At 40.4% G+C, this 24,903-nt stretch overlaps 3 protein-coding genes across 12 annotated transcripts in view; 1 reads left to right on the top strand and 2 right to left on the bottom strand.

Annotated features, from left to right (window-relative positions):
- The window catches only part of Ca-beta (Ca2+-channel-protein-beta-subunit), a 544,248-nt gene that overhangs the window by 137,173 nt on the left and 382,172 nt on the right, over positions 1-24,903 (bottom strand). The gene's annotated exons all lie outside the window — the stretch shown is intronic.
- On the top strand, positions 7,952-9,222 carry LOC135705864 (serine protease snake-like). The gene is made up of 4 exons (XM_065227717.1): positions 7,952-8,047; positions 8,119-8,139; positions 8,200-8,736; positions 8,792-9,222. The coding sequence occupies exons 1-4, from the start codon at positions 7,984-7,986 to the stop codon at positions 9,115-9,117; spliced, it is 948 nt and encodes a 315-aa protein (XP_065083789.1). The 5' UTR covers positions 7,952-7,983; the 3' UTR covers positions 9,118-9,222.
- On the bottom strand, positions 22,858-24,173 carry LOC135705733 (serine protease snake-like). Its single transcript, XM_065227577.1, has 4 exons — positions 24,001-24,173; positions 23,914-23,934; positions 23,331-23,846; positions 22,858-23,274 (listed from the first exon to the last, which is right to left on the bottom strand). Exons 1-4 carry the CDS (start codon positions 24,068-24,070, stop codon positions 22,955-22,957), a joined length of 927 nt encoding a protein of 308 aa, XP_065083649.1. The 5' UTR covers positions 24,071-24,173; the 3' UTR covers positions 22,858-22,954.

Here is a 24,903-nt window from a genome sequence, read left to right as displayed (position 1 = left end):
GGTAAAGCTATCGTTTATTGGGTATACCGATAACCACAAAGCGTTCCGGTTCATCGATATGTAGAGTACGAGTCTGAAGTTACCACGATCAGTTCTGATCCCAATGACGAATTTCCTGATTCCCTTGACATAATGTCGAATTTCGAAGATGCAGAGCCAGATTACCCAATGAAATCTTGTTTAAGAAGGAGTTTGCAGGTTCAGTCTATAGTATGTACGATACATCAAACGAATTTGAACCCGGTGACAACGAAGAAGCTACTCCAATGCGATGGTTATCCCGTAGCACCTAGGGAGTGTAACCCCAACGTTTTCGAGAAACAACTGGTGAGGTGAGGAAACTAAATGACGAGCCAAAGACGTACAAAGAAGCCATGAAGGGTCCCAAAGCTGAACTGTGGAAAGCAGTCATGGATGACGAGATACAATCTCTAAGCGACAATGCATTGCAATGGTACATGGAAGCTAACCGATTTACCGCCGGGTCGCAAGGCGGTTGGTAGTGAATGGCTTTTCAAACGCACGTTAGATGAAGATGGTAATGTGTTAAGGTACAAGGCCCGTCAAGTCGCACAAGGTTTCACTCAGCAATTCGGGATGGACTATGATGAAGTGTTTACACCCGTGGTACGTCAAGTACCGTTTCGAGTACTATTGACAGTTGCCAGCGGGATGCTGGTAAAACATACTGATCTAAAGACCGCATACCTGAACCGAGAACTGAGGAGTAAAATTTATGCTGCAGCCACCCGGGTTTGAAGCTGATTTCAAAAAGGCTGTGCAGAAATCCTTGTATGAACTGAAGCAAGCTATGTTTGGAACTAGAAGTTCAACCAAGTCCTGAAGCAGATGAAATTCCAGCAGTCGTAAAACGATCCGTGCTTGTACTTGAGGCGCAGCAGCAAACATTTCACGGATTTGGTAATTTACGTGGATGACATGGTAAATGCTTCCCACGGTGAGGACGAATACAAAAAAAAAATCATTAAAACATTAAAACTCAACCGGACATAGCAGTGAGTGTATCAATTCTGGGTAGATCTGTGAGTGCACCAACATACACCGATTGGACTAAAGCAAAAATAATTCTCGGTCATCTGAAGTACACTTTGCACCACGAACTTTTCTTGGGATCAAGAGAATCCAACTAGGAGCTTTACTTGAATGCATACTGGGCAAGGGATAAGAAAACCCATAATGCTAGCTCCGGATACCTTTTCCTAATTGGCGGCGGTCCAATATGCTGGGGGTCCCGTAAACAAACATGCGTTGCTTTCAGTAGTACGGAAGCACAGTTCGTGGATTGATCGATTGTTGACAGACTTTTCGGTGATAACAACTAAGCCAATACTGATTCACGAAGACAATCAGTCCTGTATCAAGCAGATGGAGTCCGTCCGTTCAACAAACCGATCGAAGCACATCGATACAAAATACCTTTTCATCTATCAACTCAAAGAAGATGGTATGATTCAGATGCAGTACTGTCCAACCGAAAATATGGTAGCCGACAAGTTGACGAAGCCCTTAAGCAGCGAACAATTAACACGTTTCAGGGAAGCAGCTGGAGTTTGTCAAGAAGGAGTGTTGAAGGTGTAGTAACTACAGAACTCCAGTAGGTGTTGACTATCTGACATGTTACTACATAAAAATATTTAAAATAAAATAAAATAAGATTTCTAGATAGAGCTGGAATTATGGCGTATCAGCTTTTGTAAACAATGAATTCTTTCGATGATTTCTAGGAATTCAAGGCACTCCCACGCAAACCAACATAACCGTCGGTTAGGGAAAGTGTTCCTCTATCCAATGGTGATGTTGATTTGCTTTGGTGAACCTTGGCTTTCTAGAAATCATCGAAAGAAGTCATTGTTTTCAAAAGCTGTTACGCCCTATTTCCAGCTCTATCTAGATTTTTTCATTCTTTTCCTGACCATCACAGTAAGTTGTTCTACTCTTCAGTACGACTTCGGCCTACTTTCCCATAGGGAGTGCTGATATTACAAATAAGTGTGCTCCTGACCAGAAGGAAATAACAGGATGATTGTATCTTGTGCTATTTTATTCCACACAACAATGATTGTTACAATTTAGTATCGGGTATCAACTGCGAAGTAACGTATAAGTATCGAAGTGTTTTGGTTAGAAAATACAGTGAAATTGATGATTAAATTTTGGTGTCCGGAAATAGTCAATGGGTGCCAAATCCACCATTTGCCCTAAGTTGTGTTCTTTACGATTGAATTTCTGAAATCGATGTCATGGCCAGTAACCAGGACACGCACCCAGCATCCAATGACCATCAACCGCCTTTGATTTACAACTTTGCACCCAATTCCACAAACCACTCCCCTTCCTAAAAAAAAAAAGGTTTTCTCCACCACGGCCTATTTTGCGTACAAAACGGACAGTGGTGACGAGCGTGTCCGTTTGCAGTAAGACTCGGTGTCGTCACACGTTCTCGTTCTTATTCTGAGTGCAGGGCAGGATGAGATAACTACTCAGTGGGATTTACTGCAATGCGATCGGCGCGGCGCCACGCTGGATGGCAGAGACAAAACCATATCGAACAAAGATGACATCAACCACCGCACCATCAGCAGCAGTAGAGTCAGTGGTCCGGCGTAGGTATTCGATAATCAGAAGGGAGTGCTAGTAAAAGGAAATTTCTTATGGTTTGCTTTAAATTTTGCTCATCTTCAATCCACGAATGGCTTACTGCGGTCAGGGTTGATTGTTATTCATTTGATAAGATTGGACTCTACTGTAACAATGTGTTCTGTCTAACGAGAGTTTATTTGCGTTCAGTGAAAAGGTCAAATCTTTGGGAATCCCTCTATTGACACCGCTCACTTATCAAGTGGCATACTGCGTCATCCCAGGCGTGCGAGTTGTGGCTAGGGTTGTCAGTACCGGACCCTTTTTTCGGAGCTTGACTAAATCAAGAGTAACTATTCAAATCGACGTATCTGATTCTGTAAACAATCACTTCAATCGACTGCTGGCTCACTCATAGAAACTAACAACACCAGCTAGTAGGGGAAAGATTGCCCTACCTGATGATGTTTGTTTGCGTGGGTGAGTTCGAGCACCGCCACTGGAGTCTCCATACGGGTCCCTATCTCTATTTCCGAGCCCCATATAGCAACTTATGTCGGCACCGGTAGTAGCTAAACGGGGTTGGAAAATGAGAACGCAACAAGAAATAAATCATAAGTTTTCATATTTGGCGCCCCACTAAAACTCTGGTCTGGGTCGCTATTTTGTTAGATAGAGCTGGAATTAGGGCGTAACAGCTTTTGTAAACAATGACTTCTATCGATGATTTCTAGAAACTCCAAGGCACGCCCACGCAGACCAACATAACCATCGGATAGGGGAAGTCTTTCCCTACCCGATGAGGAGGTTGGTTTGCGTGGGCGAGCCTTGAATTTCTAGAAATCATCGATTGAAGTCATTGTTTACAAAAGCTGTTACGCCCTAATTCCAGCTCTATCTAGGTTTGCTTGTGACACTGCTGCTTTGTGGTTCAGTACATTTCAACAGTGAGCACGCATAAGGGCGTAAACGCGATGATCGATTCTCTTCGTCGATTTTCTCTTTTGTTAATAACTCACTAGAATTAACGTTTCTCGGTGCCAATACAACCCGTTACAACTCTGCATTGAACAAATTCTAGAAAAATGTTTCGCTTAGCTGTAGCAATGCAAAGAGAAAATCGATTTCATTGCGTTTTGTGAGGATGAATACCAATTCAAGAGGTGAAAGCTGGACATCCGAAGAAGATACGGCGCTTTGTCTTGCGTGGTAGGATGTGTCCCAGGACCCCATCAAAGGAACAAACCAGAAGGCAGATACGTAACGGCTGCTGTCCAAGGATCCTAGCATTCCATGAAATCCTGCCATCCTGATGTATTCATGCATGCCATATGCAAGCTGACGGATTGCGACGGTGCATTTTTGAAGGCCAGTTAATCCTAGTTTACCAGCCACATCAGGCTTTCGCACGCAGTAGGGATTCGCGGCTTTAATTTCTGCAACAATCTTTGTAAACAAGTTTCGGGACATTCGAAATCGCCACCGAAACTGTGAATCGCTATACGTGGGATTCTCGGAGAAATAATATTAAAACAGTCACTCAGCTTATGCACGAGAACCCCTGTTGATATTCGGGTTTTTGACGTAGGACTACGTCTGTTATTTCTATATGGGGGTGCACTTTGTGAAAACCAAAAATGGAACATGTAACAAAATTATGAAAGATTTTGAACGTTAATGACTCAGCTGCCCCTGGACCAATTTCAATAATTTTATCACCAATCGATCAGAAATATTTCTACGCATCTGTTCACTTTAAGACTTTATCATTTTTAAAATGTCCCTTTTGAAAATTGCACGAATGTGCAACTGTTGCTTTGATAATTAAAATAATCACCGATTGCCTGCGAAAAGCGATTTCCCTAACACAGATTTCAAAGTTGAATTCCATCCGGTTTCACCAAACGATGTTTATTCAATCACCGCTTAGTGAGTGGTGGTGTTCTCCGGTACACTACGAATGGCTGCCTGCAAGCAGCGAGCTGCATCCATTGAAGGAGGAATAAGTCGCACCGCTATTGATCGGAATCAGCAGCTCTTTGTGAGCCGCTGTGGGCCATCTATGCTAAGCGCGTCATACTAAAGAGTATAAACAGAAAGAACCCCGCTCAAATTCCTATTCCTACACAAAACACAAGCTCCTGTTGCAGTTAAAAAATAAGATTTATTATATAAGACCACGTAGTCCTACGTCACCATTGCGTACAACTCCATAGGGCTGTCTCTTGTAGTTTTTGCCACATTGATCGACCGATAAAAATGAAATATTACAACAATATGACGATGTTCTTCGTGGCTATATCAACCGGTGGAAACTAACGATTTAAAATTGGCTCACTACTTGACTAGCCTATTGGTCCCAAGCAAACCGATTAACGTACCCCATTGTAGTCGAAATTCTAGTACTACGCTATGTTTGTTTTGGTTCGCTATGAAAGTATGACAGATAAAATGAGGGGTTCGTGGATTTTCCTATGTTTCGAGGGGTGCATCGATTTGCTTGGGACCGAAGAGAGTACCAGAGCTGAGTCAAAAAGTTGAGCACGTTTCTTCGGGACCTTCTGGTCTTAGACTTGCCTCTATGGTTATATTGATAGAGATAACGCCTTCGGTGGCGGTGCTCTTAGCAGTTAAGACAAATCGTCGGTTGAAGTGATTGTTTACAAAAGCAGATACGTCGGTTTGAATAGTTATGCTTGAAATGGTTAATTCGCAGGTTTTCCCCGGTGTCTTCGAACTTGCGGCGTCTTATTCACTGTTGCACAATCAAATCCCGCCGCACTAGCAGCAAAAGATTTTCTACTTTGGCAACGATACACACAGTGCAATGCGATGAATAAAACAAGTCGAACAATTGAAAAGGCGTCAACTCCATTTTGTAAACATACCTTATAGGGCCATTTTCCCGCGAATTGAAACCTACATAAGCTAGCCTGAAACACAATCGGGTAGAGAAGAATTTCCCCATACCCGTTCATTTTGTAGGTTTGCGTTGGCGAACTTCGGTTCGCGACAAAATTGCCTTACAAGGTTTGTATACAAAATGGAGTTGAGGCCTTTTGGTCTTGAAAAGTTAGCAACGTGGTCGCTTTCACACGGTAGGCTATTTTTGGCTTTCTGGAAGTCAATTTACAATGGCAATTTATATTCTAAGTGAGCCTTGGGCAATTCTCCCACTTAATATCTATTTGTATATTCTAAGTGTGGGTCAATTCTCGTCTTGGACGGATCGAGATCGACAAAGCAAAGTGCCTGCGGATATGGTCACTGATAAGACACTGCACCAACACAACAACGAGGCCGGAACAGATTCCTGATTCCAGAGATTTGCTGGTCGTTTATCAACTGAGGACGGGACGGGAGCCTCTTGACGGACGGACGTAAGGTGATTGAAAGGTGGAAGCAGCACTTCGAGGCGCACCTGAATGGTGAGGAGAACGTAGGCACGGGAGACCAGCGCAATGGAGGAAACGACTACGTCAGTGCAGCAGAGGACGGAACTGACCCAACTCCCACGCTGAGGGAAGTTAAGGATGCCATTCAGCATCTCAAAAACAACAAAGCAGCTGGTAAGGATGGTATCGCAGCCGAACTCGTCAAGATGGGCCCTGAAAAGTTGGCCACCTGCCTGCACCGGATGATAGTCAGGATCTGGGAAACAGAACAGCTACCGGAGGAGTGGAAGGAGGGGGTAATCTGCCCCATTCACAAGAAAGGCGACCATTTGGAATGTGAGAACTTCAGAGCGATCACCATTTTGAATGCCGCCTACAAAGTGCTATCCCAGATCATCTTCCGTCGTCTATCACCTAAAATGACCGAGTTCGTGGGAAGTTATCAAGCCGGCTTCATCGACGGCCGATCGACAACGGACCAGATCTTCACCGTACGGCAAATCCTCCAGAAATGCCGTGAATACCAGGTCCCAACGCATCATTTGTTCATCGACTTTAAGGCGGCATACGACAGTATCTACCGCAAAGAGCTATGGAATATCATGGACAAGAACGGCTTTCCTGGGAGGCTGATCAGGCTGAGCAACGATCGACGGTAAGGGTTTCGGATGAACTATCCAGTTCATTCGAATCTCGCCGCGGACTGTGACAAGGTGACGGACTCTCATGCCTACTCTTCAACATCGCTCTAGAAGGTGTAATGCGACGAGCCGGGGTACGATTTTCACGAAATCCGGTCAATTTGTGTGCTTTGCGGACGACGTGGACATTATCGCAAGAACATTTGGAACGGTGGTAGAGCTATACACCCGCCTGAAACACGAAGCAGCACAGGTCGGACTGGTGGTGAGCGCGTCAAAAACAAAGTACATGATAGTAGGCGGAACCGAACATGACAGGATTCGTCTAGGAAGTAATGTCACGATAGACGGGGATACTTTCGAGGTAGTGGAGGAATTCGTTTACCTTGGATCCTTACTGACGGCTGACAACAATGTGAGTCGTGAAATACAAAGGCGCATCATCAGTGGAAGTCGTGCCTACTACGGGCTCCAGAAGAAATTACGGTCAAACAAGATTCACCCCCGCACCAAATGTACCATGTACAGAACGCTAATAAGACCGGTCGACCTCTATGTATGGACACGAGACATGGACTATGCTCGAGGAGGACCTGCAAGCACTCGGAGTTTTCGAGCGACGTGTGCTAAGGACGATCTTCGGCGGTGTGCAGGAGAATGGTGAGTGGCGGCGAAGAATGAACCACGTGATCGCTGCACTCTACGGCGAACCCAGCATCCAGAAGGTGGCCAAAGCCGGAAGGATGCGGTGGGCAGGGGATGTTAAAAGAATGCCGGACAACAACCCTGAAAAGTTGGTGTTCGCTACTGATTCGGGTGGCACAAGAAGGCGTGGAGCGCAGAGAGCACTATGGGCGGACCAGGTAGAGCGTGATCTAGCGAGCATTGGGCATGACCGAGGATGGAGAGCGGCAGCCGCAAACCGAGTATTGTGGCGTACTATTGTTGATTATGTCTTATCTTAAATGTGATGTTGTACAAATAAATGTATGTTATCAAATGAACTGTATTTCGACTATCGTTTACACTTCTTGTGTGGAAGAACGTGATGTGATATTGCGTTTATTGGGAATGAGTTTTATTGCGTGTGTGTGGTGTTATAAAATTCAAGGTAGGTATGGTTTGTTGGAGGTAAGTATTATTGGTTTCTATTTGTAATTAGAAACTTATTGTTCCAATTCACTTCTTTTATTTATTTTAGGCATCCGAGGATCTTGCGTTAACAACCGGTAAAATCGGTACCGGTACTAGCGGTACTACAACCCTAGTTATGTCATAATACAATAGCAATAATTTTTAATCATCCTATCAGTTTGTTCTTAGCAGTTGGCAGTGTAGCAGCGTTAACAATGTTCACCAAATTCTTACAGTTCAGTTTTCTAGCGTGGCTGATCGTTTTGTGCAATGCTGAAGGTTTATTTTTTCATCTTGAATCTCAACATTATCTATTAGCTAATCAAACGTTGTCACTAATCCACTTTCAGGGAAAAGAATTTCTCAAATAAGTAAGTACATCAGTATAACGCTTTTTTTCAGTTCGTTGAAGCTTTTCTGTCCTCCAACAGAATGCGAAGAGTACATCAATGACACAACAATCACTACCAGTGTTATCTACATGACACTTTATCCGGTTCCGATGAAAATAAAATACTACAATTGCTCGAAATCCGTGGACCTGATAGTTGGTGGAGAAAACGCCAAAAGAGGGGAATTCCCTCATCATGTGCTTCTTGGGTGGGAAACCGATACTCCCCAGGAATACTTATTTGACTGTGGTGGAACGTTGATCAGTGACCGATATGTGCTAACGGCTGCTCACTGTACTGGGAAATTATCCGTTAAGCATCCTCAACCCACAATTGTGCGTTTCGCTGAATTGAATTTGATGAACGACAGTATCGATCAATTCGATGTACAGATTGACGGTATTCTGAAGCACCCGAAGCATCGCTTTGGTCGATCTTACAATGACATAGCGTTGGTTCGACTGAAGCAAAAGGTAATCTTCTCCATGCTTGTTCAACCTGCCTGCTTGTGGGATGATACGAACACGAACGTTTCATCTGTCATTGCGACGGGTTTTGGAAAAACGAACCCTTTCAGTAAGTTTCAGGACTGCGTATCTCGTTTTGCTCTGTTAAACATAATTGTTTCCAGATCTGGAGGGATCCAACACGCTTCGTAAAGTGCAGCTTAATGTTCAGAATTCGAGTGAATGTGACAAGCAATTCCGTGCGACTAGAGGTTTCAGGGAGGGAATGGCGGACCAGCAGATGTGTGTCGGAAGTAGAGAAGATAACCGAGATACGTGTCAAGGCGATTCGGGTGGACCGATTCAAGTGCTGTTGAATCCCAAAGGATGCATCTACCATGTGATTGGTATAACATCGATTGGATCTGTGTGTGGGAAAAAGGAACCGGCTGTTTATACCAAGGTAGCCAGCTATCTTGACTGGATCGAAAGCGTCGTATGGGGATCATGATTGTTTGACTTGGGTAAATTGGACTAATACCTTATTGTTTTTGGAATAAATATATTATAAATAAATCACATTTCAAGCAACTTTGCTGAAGATATCATGTGTTTAGCTCTTCATTTGACCTTGCTAGAACTATTCTTTTGCTTTTTATTAGGGTGCCCTACAAAAATCAGTTTTTTAATTCGAACTTTTTTGTTTAACATCACATTAAAAAGTAGTGCAACGAAATTTTTTAAAACCAGCTATAGCCTTCCTTTTTGCACAAGACTGTAAGTTGCTATATTCAGGCATTTATGAGTTACAATAAATTTTCTAATCACTGTTTTTTTTTTAAATAAGTCACTAAAGTCACATTTTTACGACCAATGTTCAGAGTTGAGGATTTTCCTTTAAAAAGTAACATAAAATGACAGCTAAATTTGCTGGCAAATTTGTGCGACAAAGAGTAATTAAAAATCAGCGTGTAAAGTCTGACGAAAAGACTTGCGAACAGACCAGAACTGTCCAGTTGGTGTTGACGGAATGAAAAAAAAATCGATTTTGTTTTTCAACTCCGTGCATTAAACATTCAAGTGTGTTATCTACAAAATTTGTCCAGAATAGAAAATTGCCCATTTTCTCTCTTACCTGTGATCATATAATAATCACACATTTTCTGAGGTTTCTTAAAAAATTCTGGTCCCCCTATGCATGTCGCTGAATCTTTAGTGCGTTTCCAGTGCAAGTCCATTATATGGATCATTCCAGCTCAAGGGGGCACACCACCTGTGGTAGATGTCACCGATTTGAGCCAAACTTGGCCAAAACGCTTATTTTGGCATTCTGGACAAACACCGGCTACAACCCTAGATTTTCAAGATTTAAAAAAATTTCAACTTTAAAAGAGATTACTCTACACCCAAATAAGCTATTTGCGGTCTTAGAACATCAATTTTAAGGTTTTTTTTTAATGCAGATTCTTATAGGTGTACTCACATTTTTTTTTTGTTATAGTAACTACAGTAAACAGACTGATTAGCGGTAGGTATCAAAATTGTCAAAAATGGCCTATTTTCACCATGAGCGGGATTTTTTATTTTTTAATGTTTTGGGGTCAAATTTTCACCACACTTTGGAAAACTGTTCTACTTGATGTGTTTCCAAGGACAAATGATTTGGACAAATAGTTTTTGAGATATGACCAGATGAGTGAATGGTAGTTTTGAGTTTTTTTTGGTGGAAAATCAAAGCTATTTAATATTTTTTATTCCTTTACGTCGATGGCACAATAATATTTTTATGGTATTTTTCACATGTTCTGGGCTATCATCTTATAAAATCATAAGTAGCTCGTGTATTTACTTCTGTCCATAATTTAATTGGGGCCTCCCTTAGCTCAGTCGGTAAAGGCGCAGCTACAAAGCAAGACCATGCTGGAGGTGGCTGGGTTCAATTCCCGGTCCGGTCTAGGAATTTTTCGGGTTGGAAAATTTCTCGACTTCCCTGGGCCTAGAGTATGATTGTACTTGCCACACAATTATATTAATGCAAAAATGGTACAGGCATCGAAAGCTCTCAATTAATAACTGTGGAAGGCATCTAGAACACTAAGTTGAGAGCACGCAATAAGCTAATATGCGATATGCAATAAGCTTGAAATGCGAAGAAGAAGAAGAAGAAATAATTTAATTGTGGTCCTAAAAGTGAAAAATACGTTCCTATGGGATACAGCCAAAATGTTGTGCTGAAGTACGATGAAATCAGATAGATAAGCAGGTACATACATAAAATTTCAGATATGGATGACAACTGTTGGTTGAATAATACCCTTATTTGAGTAATTAATTTATTTTTTAGATGCAATCTCACGAGCAAGAATGCTTTTTTATTATATTATAAAGAAGAAATAAACCTTGAGCCTTTATTTTCATTTGTTGAAAAAACACTTTCCATTCATGAACGTAGCTGTTCTTCTTCTACAAATTTGAAGCTTATTCCCAACAAACAATTTTAGCTGCAGATCAGCTTATACAGATAAAAATTAACTGCAAAAGGCCATTTTCGGCTGTATAAGCTAGCCTGCAGCTAAAATTTTTGTTTGGGTTGCTTATCGCATATAAGCTTATTGCGTGCTCTCAAATTAGTTTTCTAGATGCACTTTCACAGTTATTAATTGAGAGTTTTCGATGCCAACATCAATGCATGAGTTAACTGTTGTATGCGTGCAAGCCTAAAATCTATACTAATATTTAGCCATAAATCTGAGCAATATTTTCCTAATTTGTTTATCTAGAGATCTTGAACTTAGAGTCCCAGCGTTAAACAATGGTTTAAATCTCTAAAATGTATCCCGTAATCTTAAATTATTTGCAAGGTTGTCATTTTAGTCCCAGGCGCATACAATATTTTCTATGAGAGGTCGAGGTAGGCTATGCATTGAAATTGACTTGTTTGGTTTTTGTTGTTGCTTTACTTTTCGCGAATTTTACTGCGTGTTATACCCCGTACAGACTATGGCTTATATCATGTAATATAGGCTGTCTTGCAATGAGCACTTATACATCTAGTTATCACTGGAAATTCTATCTTTGAGTGCTCATTGCAAGACAGCCTATATTACATGATATAAGCCATAGTCTTTACGGGGTGTTAAGTGAAAATGTAGTGTGAAAAACTAAATACTTCTTAACTAATGGACTCCCGGAGACTTACTCAAGAATTTCGTGTGGCTGCAAATGCCATGCTCGGCTGAATGGATATTTTTTTAGAATACCGCGAGTGAACAAGCCTGGGTGGAATTTTGTGAGATCTATCTGATGGTAAATCAATTTACAATGTATATTTCCAATTGCTATTAAATATTTGCCTGATTTGGAATATTCACATTTTGAAATCTGGAAGTGTGTTTGCAGTACCATTATCCATATGATAACGATAGTGTTTATTTTATGTGAAAGTGGCATTCTGAAGTGGATGGCTGGATCTGCAGTAGAGCTATCACAATCTACATCACGGACTAAAGGTGCATTCAATTGGTGTTGTTGTTTATTAATTTATTTGATAAGGTTCAAACGAATTAATTTTACAGAGCCGAGGATTCTTCTACAAAACTATAAAACTATAAACTAAAAACTATAGTCAAAAGGTACAACACAAGAAACACTTTATCTTCCGCTATCTAAAAAGCCTCCTCCTCCATCATAACTGAAGCCGCTTTCAGTGGTTTCATTGTATGACAGTTACGCCAACGAGGGTCAGAGCGCTTCCATTGCAGCAATGGACGCAAAACGTGGTCAGCACTCACACACTCATCCCTAAACGGTTGCTTACCAAAGTCGACGACGCATCGACCGAAAGAACTGCTGATGAAGAACAATGAGGAGGACCACACAATTGGTTGCTGCCGAGAAAACGACGATCGCGTGACACACATCGAGAGTGGTCTGCTTCTGTCGACAGCCGAATGAACACTGTATTCAATTGTCACTTCAAGGATTATTCCAAGCAGTGATGCCACATTTTTTTGAAGTTCAATCTGTATTTTCATCGCAAAAAATCTTTTTAAAATCTGTATCTGACAGACAAAAATTTGTAGAAAAATCTGTATAATTTCTATATTATGATCTCAGTGTGGATTTACGTAAATCTCCATTGATCAAATTCATAGTTCAGAAGGAGTATGTTCAATGTTTAGAATCATGAAAAATTACTAAAGTTGGCTTTCTAAAGAATTTGTCTATTTTAAAAATCTTGAAATCCGACAATGTTGATTTTTTGTAGTGTTTTGTATCTCTTCTACTGTCTGAAAAAACAAAACATTAAGTACCAGTTACATGAGACAAATCTGTTTCCGACTGAAAATTTCCTTATTGAAGTAACTATCACAATTCCCTAGAGTTTGATTTATTTATGTCTCAGATTACGCAAACCTTTATCTGGACATTGGACATAACACAGAACTTTTACAGAAACTTTAGTCAAATTGCATGCAATATTATGTATCTCTGTAATTACGCTTTTTAAATGTAAAAATATCCAGTTGATTCTTCGACTCACAAACTGTAATCAATCACTTTGTGGGTTTTCTAAAATGACTTGTTTACCGAGTTGACACAAATATATTTAATAACCCTTCGTATCTGTCACCATGTGACATGGTTAATTAAACAAATAGAAAGAGAAACTAATATTCCTTCCAACGAGAAATCAGAACATCAGTCCAGCTAAAACAATAATAATTTATTTAGTGAAAAAACGATTTGGGTTTGATGCTCAGATTGAATTCAAGCTGCTCAAAAGGAAGAAACGATTATTGAACAAAATTAGTTAATATCTATTAAAAAAAAAAAAACAATACAAAATATATTCCCTTTATTTGAAAAATCTGAAAAATCTGTATATTTTTCAAAAATCTGTAATCTGTATATACAGATATCTGTATCAAAATATTGAAAAAAAAATCTGTATGATTACAGATAAATCTGTACATGTGGCATCACTGATTCCAAGCAGATTTCTGCCATAATACCACTGCCCAAGACGGTTTTATGACAGGTGGGCGAGAACTCACAGTCTCCCAGTGTTGGTGAGTTCTTTGCCGTTAATGTTCACGAAAAGTTCACTATTTTGCCATACAGAAATTCAAAACAAAATTTTTTATCTGCGGATTTGAACAGTTTTTGACCTGTTTCATATTACCGGAAAGTGTATGCTGGTCACAAATGCCGTGTCAAACTGATTTCCAACTCAATTAATCAATCTTTGATGTGAAATTTGCTAATAAACATGAGGCGCATTTCTTATAGCAAAAATGCCATAACAAAATGGGCATGGTTCATTTAAGTAAACAAACTAACACTTCTTCCGACTGTGGCACCTATGTATTAGCCGTCTCGGTCTCGACCACTGCCGGCCAGTGGGGATTGGATTGAATACACACACAAACAGGCGCATGCAAAATGTTCTATGTTCCAGATCTTTCCATTTGGAAATATTTTCATCATCCAAGAATAATGAGATGTAGAAATGTAATGTCCCTGAGTTATGAAAATTGTTCTATTTTGGAGGCGTTTCTTTATCCAAGATTATTAAAAAAGATTGTCCTAAAATTGTCAAAACTTGTCTAAGTCCGAGACATTGAACATTTTTCTCTGCGTCTCATTTTTTTTCTTATCATCAATTCGCGACAACGGCATCACTGCTGAGTTTTGACGTTTAGCCAATCGTTGCTAAGGTTGACTTCTCGATTGAATACTTTGTTTACCCAAAAGTGACTAGTGAGAGAATTCGTTGTCATACATAAAACTGGTAGAACAATGATTCAATTTTTCGTTGACGGCGACTCTGTAGCTCTTTACTCCTATGAGAAAATCCATAAGCAAACGTCAGACTGTGCGTGAAACATGGCGGACTTTGTACTATCCTTTCACTCCACCGAAAATTCCCATAAGAAACTGTCTATATTTGCTGAAAGAGCAAATTTTTCGACGGTGCCGTCAACGCCAATTAAAATTTAAGAACGACAAACCGGTTTCGAAGACCATTCGAAAAAAATAATCTGTAAGTATTCTCTGAACCGTTAATCTCTTCAAATCTAGCAAAATTCAGTCCTTCTCATCCGATTCACAGCAAACATTCCAGCGACTCGTGTTTTCATCCATTACAGCTTCTAATCGGGCTTCAATTCAATCAAGTTTCATCACGGCTGAGAGGGTCTTCTCGATACGGCAGCCAAGACGGCTGAAACGAGTTACCTCCAGCGATGGTCGGCCAAAAGCCTGGAAGATCCCGTCATCCAATATGACGGTACAATTCGGAATACGGCCGGCGAAGTCGATGAGTCTTTCTATAGTGCAGACTAGTTGAATCCCGTGATCATGAAAATCAAAATCAAACCTGAAGACATTGAACATCAGTTCATGCACGTTCGCAGTACGTATCCTTGTTGGGACGTAAATCAAAATTAAGCCGTCTGTGTAAGAAATGTTAAAGAAGTTTGATCGTATCTTCAAGGAATTGAGAAGGAAATTGTTTGTACATCCGACAAGTTTTGACTACGCTGGGACAGGGTAATGGTATGGAAATTTGAAGCTGGTCAAACTGGGGCTTACCGACCGAAAAATGCCCAGTCGTTGCGTTTGATGATACATGTGAAAGGCCATGCAAACAATCGCATCAATATTAAACAAATGGATTCCCTATATGGTGGGGATGAACCTCGATGAACTCTCATATGCTCGCCCATATGCTTTCGCCAAAGGTCACCCACTAAATATTTTGTACTGTCGTGGATATCCGATCTCGAAGCGTACAACGAAGGTTCAGAACAGGACGTCCTGCAAAAGTTGAGGTATAAGTTTGCTACGCAGAATAATCAATAAATAAGAAAAAAAAAACTTATCCCCACATACGAATACCGGTCTTGTCGAGGATCATCCGGGATAGACATTTTCACATTTTCCCCACCGTTTTCCCTTGGTTATTCTTGCCAGTCATTGGTCTCAATTGATATGGGCTTCGATGGCATATCCACAAGGCTTTATATGGATGCCCATTTCATTTTGAAAGTAGCCTCAGTAATGCTGTGGGATGCCAATACGTATTAATCCCACATATTTCCTTAGCCCTGGATCGGTGTACGATTGCCTTAGCGCAATAGTATAGGATTTATAGGAACGGATCATTGCAGTTAGAAATGCAATTACATTTTATCTAATCCACATCAAGTACATCCCTGACACCAGATCCGGTGATTTTGCAGATACATCTTTGTCATCATCCTTCTGATGCACTTGCTCGTATCGAGGCACCCCAAGGGCGATGGGTGGCCTATCGATCGGACAACTGTAAGACCTTACTCATTACTAAAAATTTGATTTGAGGCTTTAATACAAACTGGCTCCAGGATGTTGCTCCTAGGGTCGTTTAGAATTTGACAGATGGCAATCTGCAAGGAATCAGCAGTTCAAAGGGAAATCGATCCGGAATCTGGTGGATGGGTCGAACTTGCTTGAACACCCTACAAGTTTGATGGCTTCCACTTCCTCTTCCACCACCCAATTCGCTAACGCTCTAAGGGCCCATGCATTAATTATGTCTCGTTATATCTAGCGAAACATTACCCCCTCCCCCCTATCGTGATGTTTTTCCTATACCTAATGCATTGCTTGTCACAAAATCTTAGACCCCCTTCCCCCCTTAGAGCGTGACATAATATATGCATCAACCCTAATGAGAATAAAGGGAAGCTGATTGCTTGCCATGATCCGTCAAAGAAATTAGTACAGCGCTTGGCAGAGCTGCCGGCACAGCTCAATCATTCGGCATACCCCTTGAATCTACCAGGGTTTTCATGAAATGCATTGGCGTAGCTAATAGGGGTGCCAAGGGGACCAGGCCCCTTCAGAATTATCTAGCCCCACCTAATAAAAATAACTATAAAAAAACTTAACGACGTGTTCGGGGTATCATCCAGACCATTTGTGGGATAGTTTACCCATCCGGAATACAGTTCGTTTATGATATTTGTTTATTAAAGCGGTATTTTTTCAAGCTTGTCAAGTTTGATGTTACTATTCAACAGCGATTGATAAAATTGAACCACAAAAAACGTTTTTTTCCTTTAAGTTGACTACTTGTCTAATATTCTGGACTAGAAGAAAAAAAAAATTTAAAAAATTATATTATATCGATATTTAATCGATGGCATAATAAGACGTCTTCAGGCTCTACAAACTGGCCATGAGCCCAGGAATTTTTCTTCAACTTCTGGAAAATTCGTAAAACTTCAAGGACTTCTAAGAAGTTCAGGGGTCATCATAGAAATTGAGGCAATTTAATTGATATTCTAGGATAGATCTTCTGAAAAAATCGTAGAAACAAGGAACTTGGAGAAGTTTTGAAAACTGTGTAGAAGTAGAAAATTTATTTAAGTTTAAGGGGCTTCGTAGAAGTTAAGGGAATATTGTTTTATTTCAGAGAAGCTCATTATTGATCGGTAACCTCTATATAAATTCTTGGACTTTGAATAGTAGTGGAAATTACGTACAAATTCAAGAAATTTCGTTCGTGGAACCTCGCGATAAACGTAGAATACTAGCAAACTTGTAGAACAAATTTTGAAAAAGTTTAGAAAATTTAGTTGAATTTAAAAATAGCTCAATAAACATCTAAGAACTTAAAGGATCCTCCCTTCAGTTTAGGAAACTTCGTTGCAGTTTGTCAGAGATCGTACTTAAAAAAAGCTCCATGAAGTTCTTGGAGGTTATGTGAACTTCGTTAAATTTCAAGGACCTTTCCAGATGTCCAAGAATATGTGTAGATGATATGTGTCTTTCCAGAAGCGCAAAGATGTTCAGAGATCTTCGTAAATATGAATCTAGGAATAAATTCAGGGAACTTCGTAGAAGTTGAGGAAATTTTGTAAAACTTAAGGGTGTTTTGTAGATGTTCAGAAAACTTTGCATAAGTTATAGGATATTTTTTTCCTATAACTTATGCAAAGTTTTCTGAACATCTAAAAAACCCGCTTAAGTTTAACAAAATTTAGAATATTTTTTCAGACATCCTTCCTAAACAGCAGGAAACATTCAAAGATTTCCATAAAGACGAAGATATTAGTAAAATTCTCTGGATATTTTTCCAAGACTTCAGGTTGATCAAGTTCTGAGGATCTCCAACTGTTTAAACATTCAAATATTCTTACAAGACTGTAGGTTGTTCAGGGAGTATTCAAACGTTTACAGGCTTATTGAATCTAATGAGTTTTGAAATCCGGTATCTTAAAAACCTGATTAAATTAAATTATAACCTGATTTTTCATCATTTTTGTTAAATGTCAAGATTTTCCGATTAAGATTTTTTTAAATCTTAATTTTTTCTTACTTTCTTATCTCGAAGAATTTTCCTCTCGAAAAACGCTGCAAGTCTCAGAATCTAGGTAAGTTTCCCAAGATCTTGAATTAGGATTTTTTAAGTCCAGGAGATTTGTAGCATGTCTAAGTCTTTGTCAAAACTTTTTTTTTATTGCCTAAAATTTATTTTGAACGAAATTTCGTCCAATTTTTGTTCACGCATATTTATGGAGTTTTTATGAAGCTTTTGTTTAGGTTAAACATATTATAAATATAACAATTCTTATTTGATTTGTTTTTAATATTCATGTACTAGAATTTTTATGAAATTAATGTCTAGGAAGGATCTTGCAATTTTATCTTTGTCTTAGAATTATGACAATTGATCTAAGTTCATGTCTGAGACTTAATTGATGATGAAATATTCAAAATCTTAAAAAAAGGTAGTTACAAAATTCATGGAATTACCTATACTGAGAATTTTCTTAAGATTGATATGCTTATATTTATGATATCCGGGCGATATGTGATTTCATTACAGAAAGTATGAACAAACGATCATTGCTTGTTCAAAATCAGTAAGCTTTTAAGGCTTCTACAATCGAGGTCCCAATCGTTGTTATGATTAAAATCTATTGTTGCACCATTAAAATATTAGTTAGTCCAAGGGGTAATCAAATCTGCGCACTGTGCTGAAACACAGCATGGCACACTATTCGGCACTTTAGGACAAACGTTGACAAGTAGGATACAATCAACATCATATAAATCGGCATCACTGTCGAGAGTTGATGTTTTGCCAACCGTTGCTAAGGTTGACTTCTTTGTTTACTGCATTGGGCTTCACATTGGGCTCGGATTCCAAGAAAAAATGCTGTGAGTATTGCCTGCACCTGTCTGCACCATGAAACTAAGTTTATCTCATCCGATTCGTAGCGAAAATTCCAGTGGCTCGTGGTTTCGTCCAGCTTCACGCCAACAGAGTTCTTCCACACCATGGTCGTTCTAGAGGGTCGATACAACAGTCAAGATGGCCAAAATGGGTTCCCTCCAGCAACGGTTAGTCAAATGCCTGTAAGATCGTCCAATACGACGGTACGGTGCGAAATACAATCGGCGAACTGAATGGGCAACAATTATTTGAACGACGACAATATTGTGCCAGCTGCGGAGGATATTTGTTTTGTTTTACAAGGTTGCTATGCAGAACGAACGATAAAGAAAAGAAAACCGCATCATAGGGTGATGGGTTTTGTATTTCGGCCAGGTTTGAATCCCAGTCTTGCCAAGGGTCTTCCGGGATGAACATTTTATCGTTTACTCCTACGTTTTCCTTAGGTATCCTTGCCAGTTTGGACTACGATGGGAAATCCACAGGACATTATAGGGATGTTCATACAAATCCCAGTACTTATTGGGGGATGTTTATGCGTATTAACTCCAAATATTCCATCAGATCTGGACGATTGCCTTAGCGAAACACCCCATCATCAACGATCTAATCTTCACTCTTCTGTTCACTAAAGGACCCCGTGCGATGGGTGGCCTACCAATCAATCAATTATAAGGCCTTGGTCAATTTCGAAAGTGCATGACGCATGACGACTTGCTGTTTGGCAAGATCCTGTAGCGGCCCCGAGGCAGCTACGGTGCTGTTGTTTGTTCCCGATAGGTTTCATAAACGGATGGCTTAAGCGCCACCTCCGAAAAGGACCACCTGTCGTGTTTCACGATGCCCGGCTAGATACTGGCCAAATGAGTCAGTTCTCAAATTCGTCAACAGTGTCGGGAACAAGACCAACTGAGCCGAGTGACTCAAGAAAGGAGAGAGCATACCCACCGAAAACCCAAGATCCTAACTACCGAGTCCGAAAAACTTCCAATCCCGAAAACCAATCCGAACAGGGGTATCATCACAGGAAGCAATCCCTCTGACCCATCAACTCGAGCTTGATTTAGAAGACGAGTAACACAACAAATTCAACGGAAAAAGACTAAACATGATGAACGAAACGTGAAATAACCTTCAGACTCTCTCAATCAAAACTTTCTAACACTGAACACTGATTTATTTTGGGAGTGAACATTCTACTTTTATTTAGTTTATCTATAGGGTTTTTTATTCACATATCTACAATCTTGGTTCTGGTCGGCCTAACTACTGTTCCCCTCTATCTTTCTATCTGACTAGTGCGGTCGATGGACTATTCGCCTAGCGCGCTATCATTCTGTGTCCGTGCTAACGGCCTTGCATGCAAGTGTGGGTTCGCTACTTACAGGATTTGAAGCTTACGTTGGCGAGCTTTACGGGCTTTCGCCCAACCGATGCCGTCGTTGCAACGACGGCTGATGTCCTCCTACTGCGCTTGAAGTTTCTTAGTTGCCGAACTCAGTCAGCGGATGGTGGCTTGCTGGACGTTAGCCGAAGTGCCTTGGTAACGTAGGCAACTCCCTTCGGATAGGCAACCGGGAAGCATTGATACCCGAGCGTGGTAAGGGTTGGCGACAATAAGCAAAGCCGCGGTGCGAGGCAGCGCTATTGATCAACGGTCGCTTTGTTGGCTGTTGAATCCTATAGAAAGCGAACACGCGGAAAGTCGTTGACCGTGCAAACGACACAATTAACCTATTATCGGCACACACAAATTTCGTAAATTGGTTTTACCTTGCCGTTATCTGGAACGCTTACACAACTCTCGCACAACAATTACAACACTATAATGCTATCTAGCTTTAGCCTATACGGGGAACATAGAATCGATTAAAATACATCTGAGGACACTTCACGTTTTCTACTACTAACCAATCACACCGCGGAAAAAACTACAGAATCGCGCCCTTCTTCTATCACAGTCAGGATCAAAGTGAAAGAGGCGATTACTGAATTTCCTCAGAAAAGTCCCAAGGCATGATTACCGGAAATGGAAGTTCAACGGATTTCATTAGTTACGATCGTGAGAGATCAAATGAAGTATCTCTTTCCCTCTTCAATCGAACTCGGTCTGTCTATCTTGTTCCCTTCTACTGCTAACAACTCTCAGAACTATCCCATTCGGTTTTCTCTATCCGAGTAACGAAAAATACGAATGGTGAAACTCTTCGGAGAAGCTACGTAAGCAATACGTTTCGCTAACCTCTTTACGCGTAGGCAACTGACTTGCATACAAGTTGCAAACTACAATTCGTTTCTTTTAGCTTACTTTCAGTCCATTTAAGTTAATATTACAAATTGAACGACGATTAATTTAAGAATGGATATTTGAAAATAAATAAGAACAAGTAACAAAAATATAATCTAACGAAAATGTCTACCGTTACAATTCCATGGGCGTGCAGATGAACAACAACAACCACAGGGTACAGTTGAACTGCAGATGCGAAGTTTATCTGGATCGTGCACCATTTCCGAGGTATGACAGATATGAAGTGGAGGGACATTGATAGTTTTCACTGGTAAACATTGGCCATTGGTTTTGATTGGTGGTACCATGTGGAAGGTATCACATCTGCAAAGGATGGGTGATGGTAGGAGACATCATAATTTGCGATACGATAGGCTTGGTGATGTCTTCGAGATTGCGTGGTTCTGAGTCGATCAGAATTGTTTCGAGGATGTTGTTTCTAGGGTGGAAGTGAACCTTCGTCCGTTTCTGGGTTTGATTTTATCGGGGAGCATTTTACTGGCAGCTGGTGAAAATTTCGTCCACCGTCCGTTTCTTGTGGACGGGTATTGCTTCCAGTTCCTCTTCCACTGCCCAATTCGCTCTGATTCTAATGAGAATGAAGCTTAATATTTGCCATGAACCATGGTCACGAATTAAAGAAATTGAAAAAGTAAACACAATCACAAAAGTCTAACTTCAGGGTTGCCAAACTCATGGGATATTGACGCTTTGATTTATACACTTCGGCCTATTTCGGAATGATCGGCACAACGTTTGGCACAGCTTTCGGCACTGCCAACACTCTTGGCACAGATTAAGGTTTGCAGAGTTGAATACCCCTTCAGTAAGACTCAATGTCACAGAAAAAATAACCAAAGACAAGTTACCTTGACGCAATTCCATTGAATAGCATCTTCGCGAGTTTATACCGTAGTTTAGCAAAATAAAAAAATAAATACAACAGGCCCTTCCTAGGCCCCCTCCAGATAAATTTTGTAGCTACGCTAATGATGACATGCACTACAAAATGCTGTTGATTTCGAGTTGCCGATGAAAACACAGCTGTTTAACACACAGCTTAAATATAAAGTTTGCCGAATAAAAATATATTGCCCACAATAGTCGCTCTCACTAGAAAAGATTGGAGCTTTGTAAAAGCGCTTCAAAATAGTTTTTGACAATTCTTTCGACTGAAATTGAAAAAGAGCAGCTGACAGTTAAATATTTAAACAAATCAATACCGCACATGTGTGAATTCTTTAGAGAAAAAGGCTATAACATGCTGGTCGCTACTTGGGTTGCCGAGAATACGTAAATTCCCCTTTATCACGTTTCAAATAAATCATGCAAAATTTTGTTTCAACCGTGATAAAATTGAATCTTCACTGTCTGTGCATATAATTTGAAACAGTTTACAACAAGTTATGTTTGATTGAATCTTTATTGAATCACCATCGTTGTTATTAACTGATCAATCATATTTGCGATTGTTTTGCTTAGAAAGGATTTAGGACTATTAACGTTAATGATTAGAACATCTGAGGATTCTTTATTGATCAGTGACCCAAAAAGTTTGCATTTTCCATTATAAAACTCATTTTTCAGCATCAGAGACTACAAACCATAAGCTTATAAATTACCACCATTAGTCGTTTTCGTCAAGAAAGTTCAAATGATGTATAAAATGGATAATTTTTTTTTTAAATCACGCGAACACATTATTGACAACACCAGGATTCAATGTGGGAACCCACTCAGCAAGGGAGTTGTTTGGTCTATTTTTACAATTTAGATGAATTAGCAGGATATGATGATCTTCGTCGTTCACTTCCAATCTTTCCGCCGTTACGCCCACACGATGTTCTCGATCCATTCAATATAGCTGGCAACTTTCGTGTAAACAGCTGAAGCTTGGCCACACCCAGCACCAACCGAGGTGATCGCTAAAACGTGATAAATGCACCCATTTGGATTCAACAGCACCTGAACCGGGCCACCAGAATCACCTTGGCACGTGTCTCCTTGGTTTCGCGAGCTACCGATGCATAATTGCGAGTCCACAATACCACGTGTAAAACTTCTAAGTCCCCAGAAAATGTTTTCGCACTCACTGGAATCCATGATTTCCAACTGCACCTTGCGTAGTTTGTCCGACCTTCGCTCACCTGCAAATCGTTTGCTCAATGTTTATATGGTAGTATCAAAAGGATTCAAATCATACTTTCCGTAACTCCAAAGCCTGTAGCAATTACCGGGGAGATAGTGTCGTTCAAATCGTCCCAAAGGCAGGCTGGTTGCACATAATTAGAAAAATATACACGTTCCATCAATTTGATGAGAGCTATATCGTGATACGATTCCTTAAACCTATGCTGCGGATGTCTGATAATATAATCAATTTCGATGTTAAACTCCTGAGCGCTTCTCTGTTTCAAATTTGATTCCCCCAGTCGAACGAAGCTGGGTTTGCCTCTCTTCATACAATGAGCAGCCGTCAGAACATACCACTCGCTGACCAAGGTTCCTCCGCAATCAAATTCGTACTCATCCGAATCTTGAGTCCTATAGCCGAGCAAAGCTTGATGCGGAAATTCGGCTTCCTTGGCATCCTCTCCACCCAAGATCAGATCTACCGATCTAGAACAAACGAATGATTTGAACACGATAGGCGTAGGATTCAGTGTCAGTGCGATCACTTTGGTTTCTTGCTGCGTGCCACGGATGAACTCCTCACATTCTGTTGAAAACCAGTTTTTCACCATTAAAAACCTAAGGAATGGTAACAGATCGTCCGAGGAACTTACTGATTTGCGAAATTCTTTTTCCTGGAGATTAAAATCAATCACGTTAGGTGTGGGATCCACTGAGCGACCAGATATGATGATTTTTACCTTCAACTGTTGAACCTGCTGCGATCAGTGTCACTAGCATCGCACTCAGCAGGTAAAGTTTCGATGCCATCTTGCGATCTATAATAATCGCCGTACGTGGTTGGTTGTTCGAAGGAGACTAAAGCTTGATTAGACCGCTGTTAGACTTATAGTGGGAACTTTTGAGCAGGTGATTATGTTTCAGAGAGAGAGAAACACTTTGTGGAATTGGCCGATGGTATTTCTGGGGTTCCCCATCGCAGTCAGTGCTGATAATTTGAACGTTTTTTTCAAGCTACGTTCCAAATGAGATTTTACGCCTGCTTTAAGCTTAGTGTTCACTGCCGCGGTAGATACTTGAAAGATGTATAAGTCTATACTAGTGTATTGTGAGGCAAGCACTATTATTCTCCATGTCAGACAATATGAATATTTACTTAGGAGTCAATTTCAGTACTGTAATGGTAAATTTAGAGCTGGTTACTCACTGATTTCTTAGATAAGCACACCCCATCCACCTCAAAGCCATGCGCCCTCATTCAGGAAGTGCCCTGGATTCTAATAAAGGAATTTGTATATCTACATGTACATAAAGGTTGACTAAAAGTAAATTGGTACGCCCCTCGCGCGACGCTAGCACGCCTCTAGTGTTGGGAATCGAAAATCTTTGACAGTGGTTTGTTTACACTTCTATAGAGAACAACTGGTGAAAGTTTGATCAAAGTAGTCGATCGTGTTCAGAAATAACGTCAATTATTTTGCACAAACACCAGTAAAATCCGAAGTGGCCCGGTTCCAAGCTGGCTAAAGTGCTGAAGATGCCGAAAACAACAGTTTGTCGAGTGCACAAAACCTACAAGGAAACCCTGAGTGTGGAAAAGAATCAGCGGACCTACGAAAAAACTGGAACCAGGGATCGTCAGC

The sequence above is a fragment of the Ochlerotatus camptorhynchus genome, unplaced genomic scaffold (genome assembly GCF_037179485.1).
Source record: "Ochlerotatus camptorhynchus isolate MF236.1 unplaced genomic scaffold, CSIRO-AGI_Acam_v1.1 ptg000274l, whole genome shotgun sequence".
Lineage (NCBI taxonomy): Eukaryota > Metazoa > Arthropoda > Insecta > Diptera > Culicidae > Ochlerotatus > Ochlerotatus camptorhynchus.
Note: the sequence above shows the minus strand (reverse complement) of the source record. Positions and strands in the feature narration are given on the sequence as shown.

Coding starts and splice junctions, on each gene's coding strand:
- LOC135705864 (XM_065227717.1), top strand. CDS start 7,984: ATGTTCACCAAATTCTTACAGTTCAGTTTTCTAGCGTGGCTGATCGTT. Junction 8,048..8,118: donor CGTTTTGTGCAATGCTGAAG/GTTTATTTTTTC, acceptor ATCCACTTTCAG/GGAAAAGAATTTCTCAAATA. Junction 8,140..8,199: donor GAAAAGAATTTCTCAAATAA/GTAAGTACATCA, acceptor GTCCTCCAACAG/AATGCGAAGAGTACATCAAT.
- LOC135705733 (XM_065227577.1), bottom strand. CDS start 24,070: ATGGCATCGAAACTTTACCTGCTGAGTGCGATGCTAGTGACACTGATC. Junction 23,935..24,000: donor AGCAGGTTCAACAGTTGAAG/GTAAAAATCATC, acceptor TTTAATCTCCAG/GAAAAAGAATTTCGCAAATC. Junction 23,847..23,913: donor AAAAAGAATTTCGCAAATCA/GTAAGTTCCTCG, acceptor GGTTTTCAACAG/AATGTGAGGAGTTCATCCGT.